General features: G+C 46.7%; 1 protein-coding gene and 1 pseudogene across 1 annotated transcript; both read right to left on the bottom strand.

Annotated features, from left to right (window-relative positions):
• Window positions 1-1,187: 1,187 nt before the first annotated feature.
• LOC119887369 (collagen alpha-3(VI) chain-like) lies at window positions 1,188-6,230 on the bottom strand. Its single transcript, XM_038698183.1, has 6 exons — window positions 6,138-6,230; window positions 5,313-5,912; window positions 4,460-5,053; window positions 2,813-3,412; window positions 1,962-2,555; window positions 1,188-1,738 (listed from the first exon to the last, which is right to left on the bottom strand). Exons 1-6 carry the CDS (start codon window positions 6,184-6,186, stop codon window positions 1,188-1,190), a joined length of 2,988 nt encoding a protein of 995 aa, XP_038554111.1. The 5' UTR covers window positions 6,187-6,230.
• Window positions 6,231-6,242: 12 nt separating this feature from the next.
• LOC119887367 lies at window positions 6,243-14,152 on the bottom strand (annotated as a pseudogene).
• Window positions 14,153-14,866: the final 714 nt, after the last annotated feature.

The following is a 14,866-nucleotide window of genomic DNA, read 5'->3' as shown; positions in this document are numbered from 1 at the left end:
CTTGTGGCATCAGAACCATCCAGAAGGAATACGATATCCTTTTTGGCAGTGTCAACTGAGGAAATACAGGAAGACAAAAAATAAAAAACCTTTGCAAAAAGTACTCTGATTGACTGATCATCAAGTGGTGGACATTTTTTTGAAAATCACTTAACAGTGCCTACTTCAATTTTAAACAGTGGGAAAGCACACCACCACCTCTCTTTCAATGAACACCTGGAGCTAAACAAGTATCACAATTTCTTTGCCACATGTAAGGTAAAACAAGTGAGGTAGCATTTCGGGCCAGCAAGAGGCTGTGCTTGTTAACATACCAAATACAGTTGGTGATTCTGGGGCGACGCCAATAACCACAGCCTCCACGGAGGACTTAAGTTGCTGTTGGACACTGGGAAGGTCAGTGAATTCAGACACAGATAGAGCATAACTGGGATCGTGGGATATCTTCTGCAGTTCGATGCTATCAGAGCTCCCGGTTCCAATTGTAATGGTCAAGACACCCAGCTGTTTGAGAGCAGAGGCTGGTACATCAACACTGTCAGAAGACTTGCCACCACTTAGCAATATTAGGACCTGTGGAACTCCTTCCACACGCCTGCTTCCGGCAGAGGCCGTGAAGACATTATCCCTCAAGTACTGGAGAGCTGCTCCAGTGTTGAGGGGTCTTCCACCTTTGTGCCTCAAACCTCTGACACTGTCAAGGATCTCGCCCTTTGTCGGGTATGTGTTCAGATAGAACTGGACAGCTGGCTCTCTGCTGTACTGAACCACTGAGACACGGTCTTTGTTGTCATCCACACTGAGTGTCTCTACTACTCTTTGGACAAAGTCTCGCATAGCTGGGAATCCAGTTCTAGTACCATCAGATCCATCCAACAAGAACACAAGATCCCTTCCTGGTAGCTGTCTCTCCACTGGGGAACATAAAATTTCAGACATATTTAAGTTCATGTGTCAACTAGTTCCAGTGTGAAAGTCAGATGACAAAATGTAGCCTCAACATTTACAACTTGCTCTATTAATGCTGCCAAAACTATTTTACACTGAGTGCAACTGGCTGACCTCAACTTAGTAAAATACACATGTTCAACTTGCATTCTACCCTGATGGTGGAATGTAAAATTCTGTCACTTTCTTACCAGTCACTGTTGGTGTCAAGGGCGTGGCCCTCCTTTGCACTGTGCTCATTACAGAGGACAGCTGTTGTTGGATATTGGGGAGGTCCGTAAATTCAGACACGATAGAGCATAACTGGGATCGTGGGATATCTTGAGCAGTTCGCTGCTATCAGAGGCCCTGGTTCCAATCGCAATGGTCAAGACACCCAGCTGTTTGAGAGCAGAGGCTGGTACATCAACACTGTCAGAAGACTTGCCACCACTTAGCAATATTAGGACCTGTGGAACTCCTTCCACACGCCTGCTTCCGGCAGAGGCCGTGAAGACATTATCCCTCAAGTACTGGAGAGCTGCTCCAGTGTTGAGGGGTCTTCCACCTTTGTGCCTCAAACCTCTGACACTGTCAAGGATCTCGCCCTTTGTCGGGTATGTGTTCAGATAGAACTGGACAGCTGGCTCTCTGCTGTACTGAACCACTGAGACACGGTCTTTGTTGTCATCCACACTGAGTGTCTCTACTACTCTTTGGACAAAGTCTCGCATAGCTGGGAATCCAGTTCTAGTACCATCAGATCCATCCAACAAGAACACAAGATCCCTTCCTGGTAGCTGTCTCTCCACTAGGGAACATAAAATTTCAGACATATTTAAGTTCATGTGTCAAATGCTGCCAGTGTGAAAGTCAGATGGCAAAAGCTAGCCTCGATGTCTACAACTTGCTCTGTTAATGCTGGCAAAACTCTTTTGTCAAAGTGGCACTGGCTGACCTCAACTTAGTAAATACACTTGTTCAATTTGCGTCCTACCATGAGTGTGGAATGTAAAAATCTGTCACTTTCTTACCAGTCACTGTTGGTGTCATGGGCGTGGCCCTCCCTAGCACCGTGCTCATTACAGAGGAGAGCTGTTCTTGGATATCGGGGAGGTCAGTGAATTCAGACACTGATAGAGCGTAAGTAGGCTCATATGATATCTTCTGCAGCTCTCTACTATCAGAGTTCCTTGTTCCAATGCCAACAACATAGATGCCCTGCTGTTTTAGAGCAGAGGCTGGGGTATCTACATTATCAAAAGACCTTCCACCATTTAGCAGGATCAACATTTGTGGAACACCTTGGAGGCGCCTGCTCCCGGAGGAGTTTGTGAAGACGTTGTCCCTGACATATTGGAGGGCTGCCCCGGTGTTGAGGGGTCTGCCTCCTCTGTGTCTCAGCCCTCTGACCGAATCCAGAATATCATCTCGTGTTTTGTATCTTTTCAGATCGAAATGGACCTCTGCATCTCTGCTGTACTGGACCACAGAGACACGGTCTTTGTTTTCTCCCACATTGAGTTTCTCCACCACTCTCTCAACAAAATCACGCATGGCAGGGAAGCCATTCCTTGTGGCATCAGAACCATCCAGAAGGAATACGATATCCTTTTTGGCAGTGTCAACTGAGGAAATACAGGAAGACAAAAAATAAAAAACCTTTGCAAAAAGTACTCTGATTGACTGATCATCAAGTGGTGGACATTTTTTTGAAAATCATAACAGTGCCTACTTCAATTTTAAACAGTGGGAAAGCACACCACCACCTCTCTTTCAATGAACACCTGGAGCTAAACAAGTATCACAATTTCTTTGCCACATGTAAGGTAAAACAAGTGAGGTAGCATTTCGGGCCAGCAAGAGGCTGTGCTTGTTAACATACCAAATACAGTTGGTGATTCTGGGGCGACGCCAATAACCACAGCCTCCACGGAGGACTTAAGTTGCTGTTGGACACTGGGAAGGTCAGTGAATTCAGACACAGATAGAGCATAACTGGGATCGTGGGATATCTTCTGCAGTTCGATGCTATCAGAGCTCCCGGTTCCAATTGTAATGGTCAAGACACCCAGCTGTTTGAGAGCAGAGGCTGGTACATCAACACTGTCAGAAGACTTGCCACCACTTAGCAATATTAGGACCTGTGGAACTCCTTCCACACGCCTGCTTCCGGCAGAGGCCGTGAAGACATTATCCCTCAAGTACTGGAGAGCTGCTCCAGTGTTGAGGGGTCTTCCACCTTTGTGCCTCAAACCTCTGACACTGTCAAGGATCTCGCCCTTTGTCGGGTATGTGTTCAGATAGAACTGGACAGCTGGCTCTCTGCTGTACTGAACCACTGAGACACGGTCTTTGTTGTCATCCACACTGAGTGTCTCTACTACTCTTTGGACAAAGTCTCGCATAGCTGGGAATCCAGTTCTAGTACCATCAGATCCATCCAACAAGAACACAAGATCCCTTCCTGGTAGCTGTCTCTCCACTGGGGAACATAAAATTTCAGACATATTTAAGTTCATGTGTCAACTAGTTCCAGTGTGAAAGTCAGATGACAAAATGTAGCCTCAACATTTACAACTTGCTCTATTAATGCTGCCAAAACTATTTTACACTGAGTGCAACTGGCTGACCTCAACTTAGTAAAATACACATGTTCAACTTGCATTCTACCCTGATGGTGGAATGTAAAATTCTGTCACTTTCTTACCAGTCACTGTTGGTGTCAAGGGCGTGGCCCTCCTTTGCACTGTGCTCATTACAGAGGACAGCTGTTGTTGGATATTGGGGAGGTCCGTAAATTCAGACACGATAGAGCATAACTGGGATCGTGGGATATCTTGAGCAGTTCGCTGCTATCAGAGGCCCTGGTTCCAATCGCAATGGTCAAGACACCCAGCTGTTTGAGAGCAGAGGCTGGTACATCAACACTGTCAAAAGACCTTCCACCACTTAGCAATATTAGGACCTGTGGAACTCCTTCCACACGCCTGCTTCCGGCAGAGGCCGTGAAGACATTATCCCTCAAGTACTGGAGAGCTGCTCCAGTGTTGAGGGGTCTTCCGCCTTTGTGCCTCAAACCTCTGACCGTGTCAAGGATCTCGCCCTTAGTGGTGTATGTGTTCAGATAGAACTGGACAGCTGGATCTCTGCTGTACTGAACCACTGAGACACGGTCTTTGTTGTCATCCACACTGAGTGTCTCTACTACTCTTTGGACAAAGTCTCGCATAGCTGGGAATCCAGTTCTAGTACCATCAGATCCATCCAACAAAACACAAGATCCCTTCCTGGTAGCTGTCTCTCCACTAGGGAACATAAAATTTCAGACATATTTAAGTTCATGTGTCAAATGCTGCCAGTGTGAAAGTCAGATGGCAAAAGCTAGCCTCGATGTCTACAACTTGCTCTGTTAATGCTGGCAAAACTCTTTTGTCAAAGTGGCACTGGCTGACCTCAACTTAGTGAAATACACTTGTTCAATTTGCGTCCTACCATGAGTGTGGAATGTAAAAATCTGTCACTTTCTTACCAGTCACTGTTGGTGTCATGGGCGTGGCCCTCCCTAGCACCGTGCTCATTACAGAGGAGAGCTGTTCTTGGATATCGGGGAGGTCAGTGAATTCAGACACTGATAGAGCGTAAGTAGGCTCATATGATATCTTCTGCAGCTCTCTACTATCAGAGTTCCTTGTTCCAATGCCAACAACATAGATGCCCTGCTGTTTTAGAGCAGAGGCTGGGGTATCTACATTATCAAAAGACCTTCCACCATTTAGCAGGATCAACATTTGTGGAACACCTTGGAGGCGCCTGCTCCCGGAGGAGTTTGTGAAGACGTTGTCCCTGACATATTGGAGGGCTGCCCCGGTGTTGAGGGGTCTGCCTCCTCTGTGTCTCAGCCCTCTGACCGAATCCAGAATATCATCTCGTGTTTTGTATCTTTTCAGATCGAAATGGACCTCTGCATCTCTGCTGTACTGGACCACAGAGACACGGTCTTTGTTTTCTCCCACATTGAGTTTCTCCACCACTCTCTCAACAAAATCACGCATGGCAGGGAAGCCATTCCTTGTGGCATCAGAACCATCCAGAAGGAATACGATATCCTTTTTGGCAGTGTCAACTGAGGAAATACAGGAAGACAAAAAATAAAAAACCTTTGCAAAAAGTACTCTGATTGACTGATCATCAAGTGGTGGACATTTTTTTGAAAATCACTTAACAGTGCCTACTTCAATTTTAAACAGTGGGAAAGCACACCACCACCTCTCTTTCAATGAACACCTGGAGCTAAACAAGTATCACAATTTCTTTGCCACATGTAAGGTAAAACAAGTCAGGTAGCATTTCGGGCCAGCAAGAGGCTGTGCTTGTTAACATACCAAATACAGTTGGTGATTCTGGGGCGACGCCAATAACCACAGCCTCCACGGAGGACTTAAGTTGCTGTTGGACACTGGGAAGGTCAGTGAATTCAGACACAGATAGAGCATAACTGGGATCGTGGGATATCTTCTGCAGTTCGATGCTATCAGAGCTCCCGGTTCCAATTGTAATGGTCAAGACACCCAGCTGTTTGAGAGCAGAGGCTGGTACATCAACACTGTCAGAAGACTTGCCACCACTTAGCAATATTAGGACCTGTGGAACTCCTTCCACACGCCTGCTTCCGGCAGAGGCCGTGAAGACATTATCCCTCAAGTACTGGAGAGCTGCTCCAGTGTTGAGGGGTCTTCCACCTTTGTGCCTCAAACCTCTGACACTGTCAAGGATCTCGCCCTTTGTCGGGTATGTGTTCAGATAGAACTGGACAGCTGGCTCTCTGCTGTACTGAACCACTGAGACACGGTCTTTGTTGTCATCCACACTGAGTGTCTCTACTACTCTTTGGACAAAGTCTCGCATAGCTGGGAATCCAGTTCTAGTACCATCAGATCCATCCAACAAGAACACAAGATCCCTTCCTGGTAGCTGTCTCTCCACTGGGGAACATAAAATTTCAGACATATTTAAGTTCATGTGTCAACTAGTTCCAGTGTGAAAGTCAGATGACAAAATGTAGCCTCAACATTTACAACTTGCTCTATTAATGCTGCCAAAACTATTTTACACTGAGTGCAACTGGCTGACCTCAACTTAGTAAAATACACATGTTCAACTTGCATTCTACCCTGATGGTGGAATGTAAAATTCTGTCACTTTCTTACCAGTCACTGTTGGTGTCAAGGGCGTGGCCCTCCTTTGCACTGTGCTCATTACAGAGGACAGCTGTTGTTGGATATTGGGGAGGTCCGTAAATTCAGACACGATAGAGCATAACTGGGATCGTGGGATATCTTGAGCAGTTCGCTGCTATCAGAGGCCCTGGTTCCAATCGCAATGGTCAAGACACCCAGCTGTTTGAGAGCAGAGGCTGGTACATCAACACTGTCAAAAGACCTTCCACCACTTAGCAATATTAGGACCTGTGGAACTCCTTCCACACGCCTGCTTCCGGCAGAGGCCGTGAAGACATTATCCCTCAAGTACTGGAGAGCTGCTCCAGTGTTGAGGGGTCTTCCGCCTTTGTGCCTCAAACCTCTGACCGTGTCAAGGATCTCGCCCTTAGTGGTGTATGTGTTCAGATAGAACTGGACAGCTGGATCTCTGCTGTACTGAACCACTGAGACACGGTCTTTGTTGTCATCCACACTGAGTGTCTCTACTACTCTTTGGACAAAGTCTCGCATAGCTGGGAATCCAGTTCTAGTACCATCAGATCCATCCAACAAGAACACAAGATCCCTTCCTGGTAGCTGTCTCTCCACTAGGGAACATAAAATTTCAGACATATTTAAGTTCATGTGTCAAATGCTGCCAGTGTGAAAGTCAGATGGCAAAAGCTAGCCTCGATGTCTACAACTTGCTCTGTTAATGCTGGCAAAACTCTTTTGTCAAAGTGGCACTGGCTGACCTCAACTTAGTGAAATACACTTGTTCAATTTGCGTCCTACCATGAGTGTGGAATGTAAAAATCTGTCACTTTCTTACCAGTCACTGTTGGTGTCATGGGCGTGGCCCTCCCTAGCACCGTGCTCATTACAGAGGAGAGCTGTTCTTGGATATCGGGGAGGTCAGTGAATTCAGACACTGATAGAGCGTAAGTAGGCTCATATGATATCTTCTGCAGCTCTCTACTATCAGAGTTCCTTGTTCCAATGCCAACAACATAGATGCCCTGCTGTTTTAGAGCAGAGGCTGGGGTATCTACATTATCAAAAGACCTTCCACCATTTAGCAGGATCAACATTTGTGGAACACCTTGGAGGCGCCTGCTCCCGGAGGAGTTTGTGAAGACGTTGTCCCTGACATATTGGAGGGCTGCCCCGGTGTTGAGGGGTCTGCCTCCTCTGTGTCTCAGCCCTCTGACCGAATCCAGAATATCATCTCGTGTTTTGTATCTTTTCAGATCGAAATGGACCTCTGCATCTCTGCTGTACTGGACCACAGAGACACGGTCTTTGTTTTCTCCCACATTGAGTTTCTCCACCACTCTCTCAACAAAATCACGCATGGCAGGGAAGCCATTCCTTGTGGCATCAGAACCATCCAGAAGGAATACGATATCCTTTTTGGCAGTGTCAACTGAGGAAATACAGGAAGACAAAAAATAAAAAACCTTTGCAAAAAGTACTCTGATTGACTGATCATCAAGTGGTGGACATTTTTTTGAAAATCACTTAACAGTGCCTACTTCAATTTTAAACAGTGGGAAAGCACACCACCACCTCTCTTTCAATGAACACCTGGAGCTAAACAAGTATCACAATTTCTTTGCCACATGTAAGGTAAAACAAGTGAGGTAGCATTTCGGGCCAGCAAGAGGCTGTGCTTGTTAACATACCAAATACAGTTGGTGATTCTGGGGCGACGCCAATAACCACAGCCTCCACGGAGGACTTAAGTTGCTGTTGGACACTGGGAAGGTCAGTGAATTCAGACACAGATAGAGCATAACTGGGATCGTGGGATATCTTCTGCAGTTCGATGCTATCAGAGCTCCCGGTTCCAATTGTAATGGTCAAGACACCCAGCTGTTTGAGAGCAGAGGCTGGTACATCAACACTGTCAGAAGACTTGCCACCACTTAGCAATATTAGGACCTGTGGAACTCCTTCCACACGCCTGCTTCCGGCAGAGGCCGTGAAGACATTATCCCTCAAGTACTGGAGAGCTGCTCCAGTGTTGGGGTCTTCCACCTTTGTGCCTCAAACCTCTGACACTGTCAAGGATCTCGCCCTTTGTCGGGTATGTGTTCAGATAGAACTGGACAGCTGGCTCTCTGCTGTACTGAACCACTGAGACACGGTCTTTGTTGTCATCCACACTGAGTGTCTCTACTACTCTTTGGACAAAGTCTCGCATAGCTGGGAATCCAGTTCTAGTACCATCAGATCCATCCAACAAGAACACAAGATCCCTTCCTGGTAGCTGTCTCTCCACTGGGGAACATAAAATTTCAGACATATTTAAGTTCATGTGTCAACTAGTTCCAGTGTGAAAGTCAGATGACAAAATGTAGCCTCAACATTTACAACTTGCTCTATTAATGCTGCCAAAACTATTTTACACTGAGTGCAACTGGCTGACCTCAACTTAGTAAAATACACATGTTCAACTTGCATTCTACCCTGATGGTGGAATGTAAAATTCTGTCACTTTCTTACCAGTCACTGTTGGTGTCAAGGGCGTGGCCCTCCTTTGCACTGTGCTCATTACAGAGGACAGCTGTTGTTGGATATTGGGGAGGTCCGTAAATTCAGACACCGATAGAGCATAACTGGGATCGTGGGATATCTTGAGCAGTTCGCTGCTATCAGAGGCCCTGGTTCCAATCGCAATGGTCAAGACACCCAGCTGTTTGAGAGCAGAGGCTGGTACATCAACACTGTCAAAAGACCTTCCACCACTTAGCAATATTAGGACCTGTGGAACTCCTTCCACACGCCTGCTTCCGGCAGAGGCCGTGAAGACATTATCCCTCAAGTACTGGAGAGCTGCTCCAGTGTTGAGGGGTCTTCCGCCTTTGTGCCTCAAACCTCTGACCGTGTCAAGGATCTCGCCCTTAGTGGTGTATGTGTTCAGATAGAACTGGACAGCTGGATCTCTGCTGTACTGAACCACTGAGACACGGTCTTTGTTGTCATCCACACTGAGTGTCTCTACTACTCTTTGGACAAAGTCTCGCATAGCTGGGAATCCAGTTCTAGTACCATCAGATCCATCCAACAAGAACACAAGATCCCTTCCTGGTAGCTGTCTCTCCACTAGGGAACATAAAATTTCAGACATATTTAAGTTCATGTGTCAAATGCTGCCAGTGTGAAAGTCAGATGGCAAAAGCTAGCCTCGATGTCTACAACTTGCTCTGTTAATGCTGGCAAAACTCTTTTGTCAAAGTGGCACTGGCTGACCCCAACTTAGTAAAATACACTTGTTCAATTTGCGTCCTACCATGAGTGTGGAATGTAAAATTCTGTCACTTTCTTACCAGTCACTGTTGGTGTCAAGGGCGTGGCCCTCCTTTGCACTGTGCTCATTACAGAGGACAGCTGTTGTTGGATATTGGGGAGGTCCGTAAATTCAGACACGATAGAGCATAACTGGGATCGTGGGATATCTTGAGCAGTTCGCTGCTATCAGAGGCCCTGGTTCCAATCGCAATGGTCAAGACACCCAGCTGTTTGAGAGCAGAGGCTGGTACATCAACACTGTCAAAAGACCTTCCACCACTTAGCAATATTAGGACCTGTGGAACTCCTTCCACACGCCTGCTTCCGGCAGAGGCCGTGAAGACATTATCCCTCAAGTACTGGAGAGCTGCTCCAGTGTTGAGGGGTCTTCCGCCTTTGTGCCTCAAACCTCTGACCGTGTCAAGGATCTCGCCCTTAGTGGTGTATGTGTTCAGATAGAACTGGACAGCTGGATCTCTGCTGTACTGAACCACTGAGACACGGTTTGTTGTCATCCACACTGAGTGTCTCTACTACTCTTTGGACAAAGTCTCGCATAGCTGGGAATCCAGTTCTAGTACCATCAGATCCATCCAACAAGAACACAAGATCCCTTCCTGGTAGCTGTCTCTCCACTAGGGAACATAAAATTTCAGATATTTAAGTTCATGTGTCAAATGCTGCCAGTGTGAAAGTCAGATGGCAAAAGCTAGCCTCGATGTCTACAACTTGCTCTGTTAATGCTGGCAAAACTCTTTTGTCAAAGTGGCACTGGCTGACCTCAACTTAGTGAAATACACTTGTTCAATTTGCGTCCTACCATGAGTGTGGAATGTAAAAATCTGTCACTTTCTTACCAGTCACTGTTGGTGTCATGGGCGTGGCCCTCCCTAGCACCGTGCTCATTACAGAGGAGAGCTGTTCTTGGATATCGGGGAGGTCAGTGAATTCAGACACTGATAGAGCGTAAGTAGGCTCATATGATATCTTCTGCAGCTCTCTACTATCAGAGTTCCTTGTTCCAATGCCAACAACATAGATGCCCTGCTGTTTTAGAGCAGAGGCTGGGGTATCTACATTATCAAAAGACCTTCCACCATTTAGCAGGATCAACATTTGTGGAACACCTTGGAGGCGCCTGCTCCCGGAGGAGTTTGTGAAGACGTTGTCCCTGACATATTGGAGGGCTGCCCCGGTGTTGAGGGGTCTGCCTCCTCTGTGTCTCAGCCCTCTGACCGAATCCAGAATATCATCTCGTGTTTTGTATCTTTTCAGATCGAAATGGACCTCTGCATCTCTGCTGTACTGGACCACAGAGACACGGTCTTTGTTTTCTCCCACATTGAGTTTCTCCACCACTCTCTCAACAAAATCACGCATGGCAGGGAAGCCATTCCTTGTGGCATCAGAACCATCCAGAAGGAATACGATATCCTTTTTGGCAGTGTCAACTGAGGAAATACAGGAAGACAAAAAAAAAAAACCTTTGCAAAAAGTACTCTGATTGACTGATCATCAAGTGGTGGACATTTTTTTGAAAATCACTTAACAGTGCCTACTTCAATTTTAAACAGTGGGAAAGCACACCACCACTCTCTTTCAATGAACACCTGGAGCTAAACAAGTATCACAATTTCTTTGCCACATGTAAGGTAAAACAAGTGAGGTAGCATTTCGGGCCAGCAAGAGGCTGTGCTTGTTAACATACCAAATACAGTTGGTGATTCTGGGGCGACGCCAATAACCACAGCCTCCACGGAGGACTTAAGTTGCTGTTGGACACTGGGAAGGTCAGTGAATTCAGACACAGATAGAGCATAACTGGGATCGTGGGATATCTTCTGCAGTTCGATGCTATCAGAGCTCCCGGTTCCAATTGTAATGGTCAAGACACCCAGCTGTTTGAGAGCAGAGGCTGGTACATCAACACTGTCAGAAGACTTGCCACCACTTAGCAATATTAGGACCTGTGGAACTCCTTCCACACGCCTGCTTCCGGCAGAGGCCGTGAAGACATTATCCCTCAAGTACTGGAGAGCTGCTCCAGTGTTGAGGGGTCTTCCACCTTTGTGCCTCAAACCTCTGACACTGTCAAGGATCTCGCCCTTTGTCGGGTATGTGTTCAGATAGAACTGGACAGCTGGCTCTCTGCTGTACTGAACCACTGAGACACGGTCTTTGTTGTCATCCACACTGAGTGTCTCTACTACTCTTTGGACAAAGTCTCGCATAGCTGGGAATCCAGTTCTAGTACCATCAGATCCATCCAACAAGAACACAAGATCCCTTCCTGGTAGCTGTCTCTCCACTGGGGAACATAAAATTTCAGACATATTTAAGTTCATGTGTCAACTAGTTCCAGTGTGAAAGTCAGATGACAAAATGTAGCCTCAACATTTACAACTTGCTCTATTAATGCTGCCAAAACTATTTTACACTGAGTGCAACTGGCTGACCTCAACTTAGTAAAATACACATGTTCAACTTGCATTCTACCCTGATGGTGGAATGTAAAATTCTGTCACTTTCTTACCAGTCACTGTTGGTGTCAAGGGCGTGGCCCTCCTTTGCACTGTGCTCATTACAGAGGACAGCTGTTGTTGGATATTGGGGAGGTCCGTAAATTCAGACACGATAGAGCATAACTGGGATCGTGGGATATCTTGAGCAGTTCGCTGCTATCAGAGGCCCTGGTTCCAATCGCAATGGTCAAGACACCCAGCTGTTTGAGAGCAGAGGCTGGTACATCAACACTGTCAAAAGACCTTCCACCACTTAGCAATATTAGGACCTGTGGAACTCCTTCCACACGCCTGCTTCCGGCAGAGGCCGTGAAGACATTATCCCTCAAGTACTGGAGAGCTGCTCCAGTGTTGAGGGGTCTTCCGCCTTTGTGCCTCAAACCTCTGACCGTGTCAAGGATCTCGCCCTTAGTGGTGTATGTGTTCAGATAGAACTGGACAGCTGGATCTCTGCTGTACTGAACCACTGAGACACGGTCTTTGTTGTCATCCACACTGAGTGTCTCTACTACTCTTTGGACAAAGTCTCGCATAGCTGGGAATCCAGTTCTAGTACCATCAGATCCATCCAACAAGAACACAAGATCCCTTCCTGGTAGCTGTCTCTCCACTAGGGAACATAAAATTTCAGACATATTTAAGTTCATGTGTCAAATGCTGCCAGTGTGAAAGTCAGATGGCAAAAGCTAGCCTCGATGTCTACAACTTGCTCTGTTAATGCTGGCAAAACTCTTTTGTCAAAGTGGCACTGGCTGACCTCAACTTAGTGAAATACACTTGTTCAATTTGCGTCCTACCATGAGTGTGGAATGTAAAAATCTGTCACTTTCTTACCAGTCACTGTTGGTGTCATGGGCGTGGCCCTCCCTAGCACCGTGCTCATTACAGAGGAGAGCTGTTCTTGGATATCGGGGAGGTCAGTGAATTCAGACACTGATAGAGCGTAAGTAGGCTCATATGATATCTTCTGCAGCTCTCTACTATCAGAGTTCCTTGTTCCAATGCCAACAACATAGATGCCCTGCTGTTTTAGAGCAGAGGCTGGGGTATCTACATTATCAAAAGACCTTCCACCATTTAGCAGGATCAACATTTGTGGAACACCTTGGAGGCGCCTGCTCCCGGAGGAGTTTGTGAAGACGTTGTCCCTGACATATTGGAGGGCTGCCCCGGTGTTGAGGGGTCTGCCTCCTCTGTGTCTCAGCCCTCTGACCGAATCCAGAATATCATCTCGTGTTTTGTATCTTTTCAGATCGAAATGGACCTCTGCATCTCTGCTGTACTGGACCACAGAGACACGGTCTTTGTTTTCTCCCACATTGAGTTTCTCCACCACTCTCTCAACAAAATCACGCATGGCAGGGAAGCCATTCCTTGTGGCATCAGAACCATCCAGAAGGAATACGATATCCTTTTTGGCAGTGTCAACTGAGGAAATACAGGAAGACAAAAAATAAAAAACTTTGCAAAAGTACTCTGATTGACTGATCATCAAGTGGTGGACATTTTTTTGAAAATCACTTAACAGTGCCTACTTCAATTTTAAACAGTGGGAAAGCACACCACCACCTCTCTTTCAATGAACACCTGGAGCTAAACAAGTATCACAATTTCTTTGCCACATGTAAGGTAAAACAAGTGAGGTAGCATTTCGGGCCAGCAAGAGGCTGTGCTTGTTAACATACCAAATACAGTTGGTGATTCTGGGGCGACGCCAATAACCACAGCCTCCACGGAGGACTTAAGTTGCTGTTGGACACTGGGAAGGTCAGTGAATTCAGACACAGATAGAGCATAACTGGGATCGTGGGATATCTTCTGCAGTTCGATGCTATCAGAGCTCCCGGTTCCAATTGTAATGGTCAAGACACCCAGCTGTTTGAGAGCAGAGGCTGGTACATCAACACTGTCAGAAGACTTGCCACCACTTAGCAATATTAGGACCTGTGGAACTCCTTCCACACGCCTGCTTCCGGCAGAGGCCGTGAAGACATTATCCCTCAAGTACTGGAGAGCTGCTCCAGTGTTGAGGGGTCTTCCACCTTTGTGCCTCAAACCTCTGACACTGTCAAGGATCTCGCCCTTTGTCGGGTATGTGTTCAGATAGAACTGGACAGCTGGCTCTCTGCTGTACTGAACCACTGAGACACGGTCTTTGTTGTCATCCACACTGAGTGTCTCTACTACTCTTTGGACAAAGTCTCGCATAGCTGGGAATCCAGTTCTAGTACCATCAGATCCATCCAACAAGAACACAAGATCCCTTCCTGGTAGCTGTCTCTCCACTGGGGAACATAAAATTTCAGACATATTTAAGTTCATGTGTCAACTAGTTCCAGTGTGAAAGTCAGATGACAAAATGTAGCCTCAACATTTACAACTTGCTCTATTAATGCTGCCAAAACTTTTACACTGAGTGCAACTGGCTGACCTCAACTTAGTAAAATACACATGTTCAACTTGCATTCTACCCTGATGGTGGAATGTAAAATTCTGTCACTTTCTTACCAGTCACTGTTGGTGTCAAGGGCGTGGCCCTCCTTTGCACTGTGCTCATTACAGAGGACAGCTGTTGTTGGATATTGGGGAGGTCCGTAAATTCAGACACGATAGAGCATAACTGGGATCGTGGGATATCTTGAGCAGTTCGCTGCTATCAGAGGCCCTGGTTCCAATCGCAATGGTCAAGACACCCAGCTGTTTGAGAGCAGAGGCTGGTACATCAACACTGTCAAAAGACCTTCCACCACTTAGCAATATTAGGACCTGTGGAACTCCTTCCACACGCCTGCTTCCGGCAGAGGCCGTGAAGACATTATCCCTCAAGTACTGGAGAGCTGCTCCAGTGTTGAGGGGTCTTCCGCCTTTGTGCCTCAAACCTCTGACCGTGTCAAGGATCTCGCCCTTAGTGGTGTATGTGTT

The sequence above is a fragment of the Micropterus salmoides genome, unplaced genomic scaffold (genome assembly GCF_014851395.1).
Source record: "Micropterus salmoides isolate LMB-PRFRI ecotype aquatic unplaced genomic scaffold, ASM1485139v1 Ms_hic_scaffold_4154, whole genome shotgun sequence".
Lineage (NCBI taxonomy): Eukaryota > Metazoa > Chordata > Actinopteri > Centrarchiformes > Centrarchidae > Micropterus > Micropterus salmoides.
Note: the sequence above shows the minus strand (reverse complement) of the source record. Positions and strands in the feature narration are given on the sequence as shown.

Excerpts from the sequence above, each read along its gene's own strand:
- LOC119887369 (XM_038698183.1), bottom strand. The coding sequence starts at position 6,186 with ATGAGCACAGTGCAAAGGAGGGCCACGCCCTTGACACCAACAGTGACT. Across the intron at positions 5,054-5,312 it reads AGAATCACCAACTGTATTTG|TTGACACTGCCAAAAAGGAT; the intron begins GTATGTTAACAA and ends GTATTTCCTCAG. Across the intron at positions 1,739-1,961 it reads CATGACACCAACAGTGACTG|TGGAGAGACAGCTACCAGGA; the intron begins GTAAGAAAGTGA and ends TATGTTCCCTAG.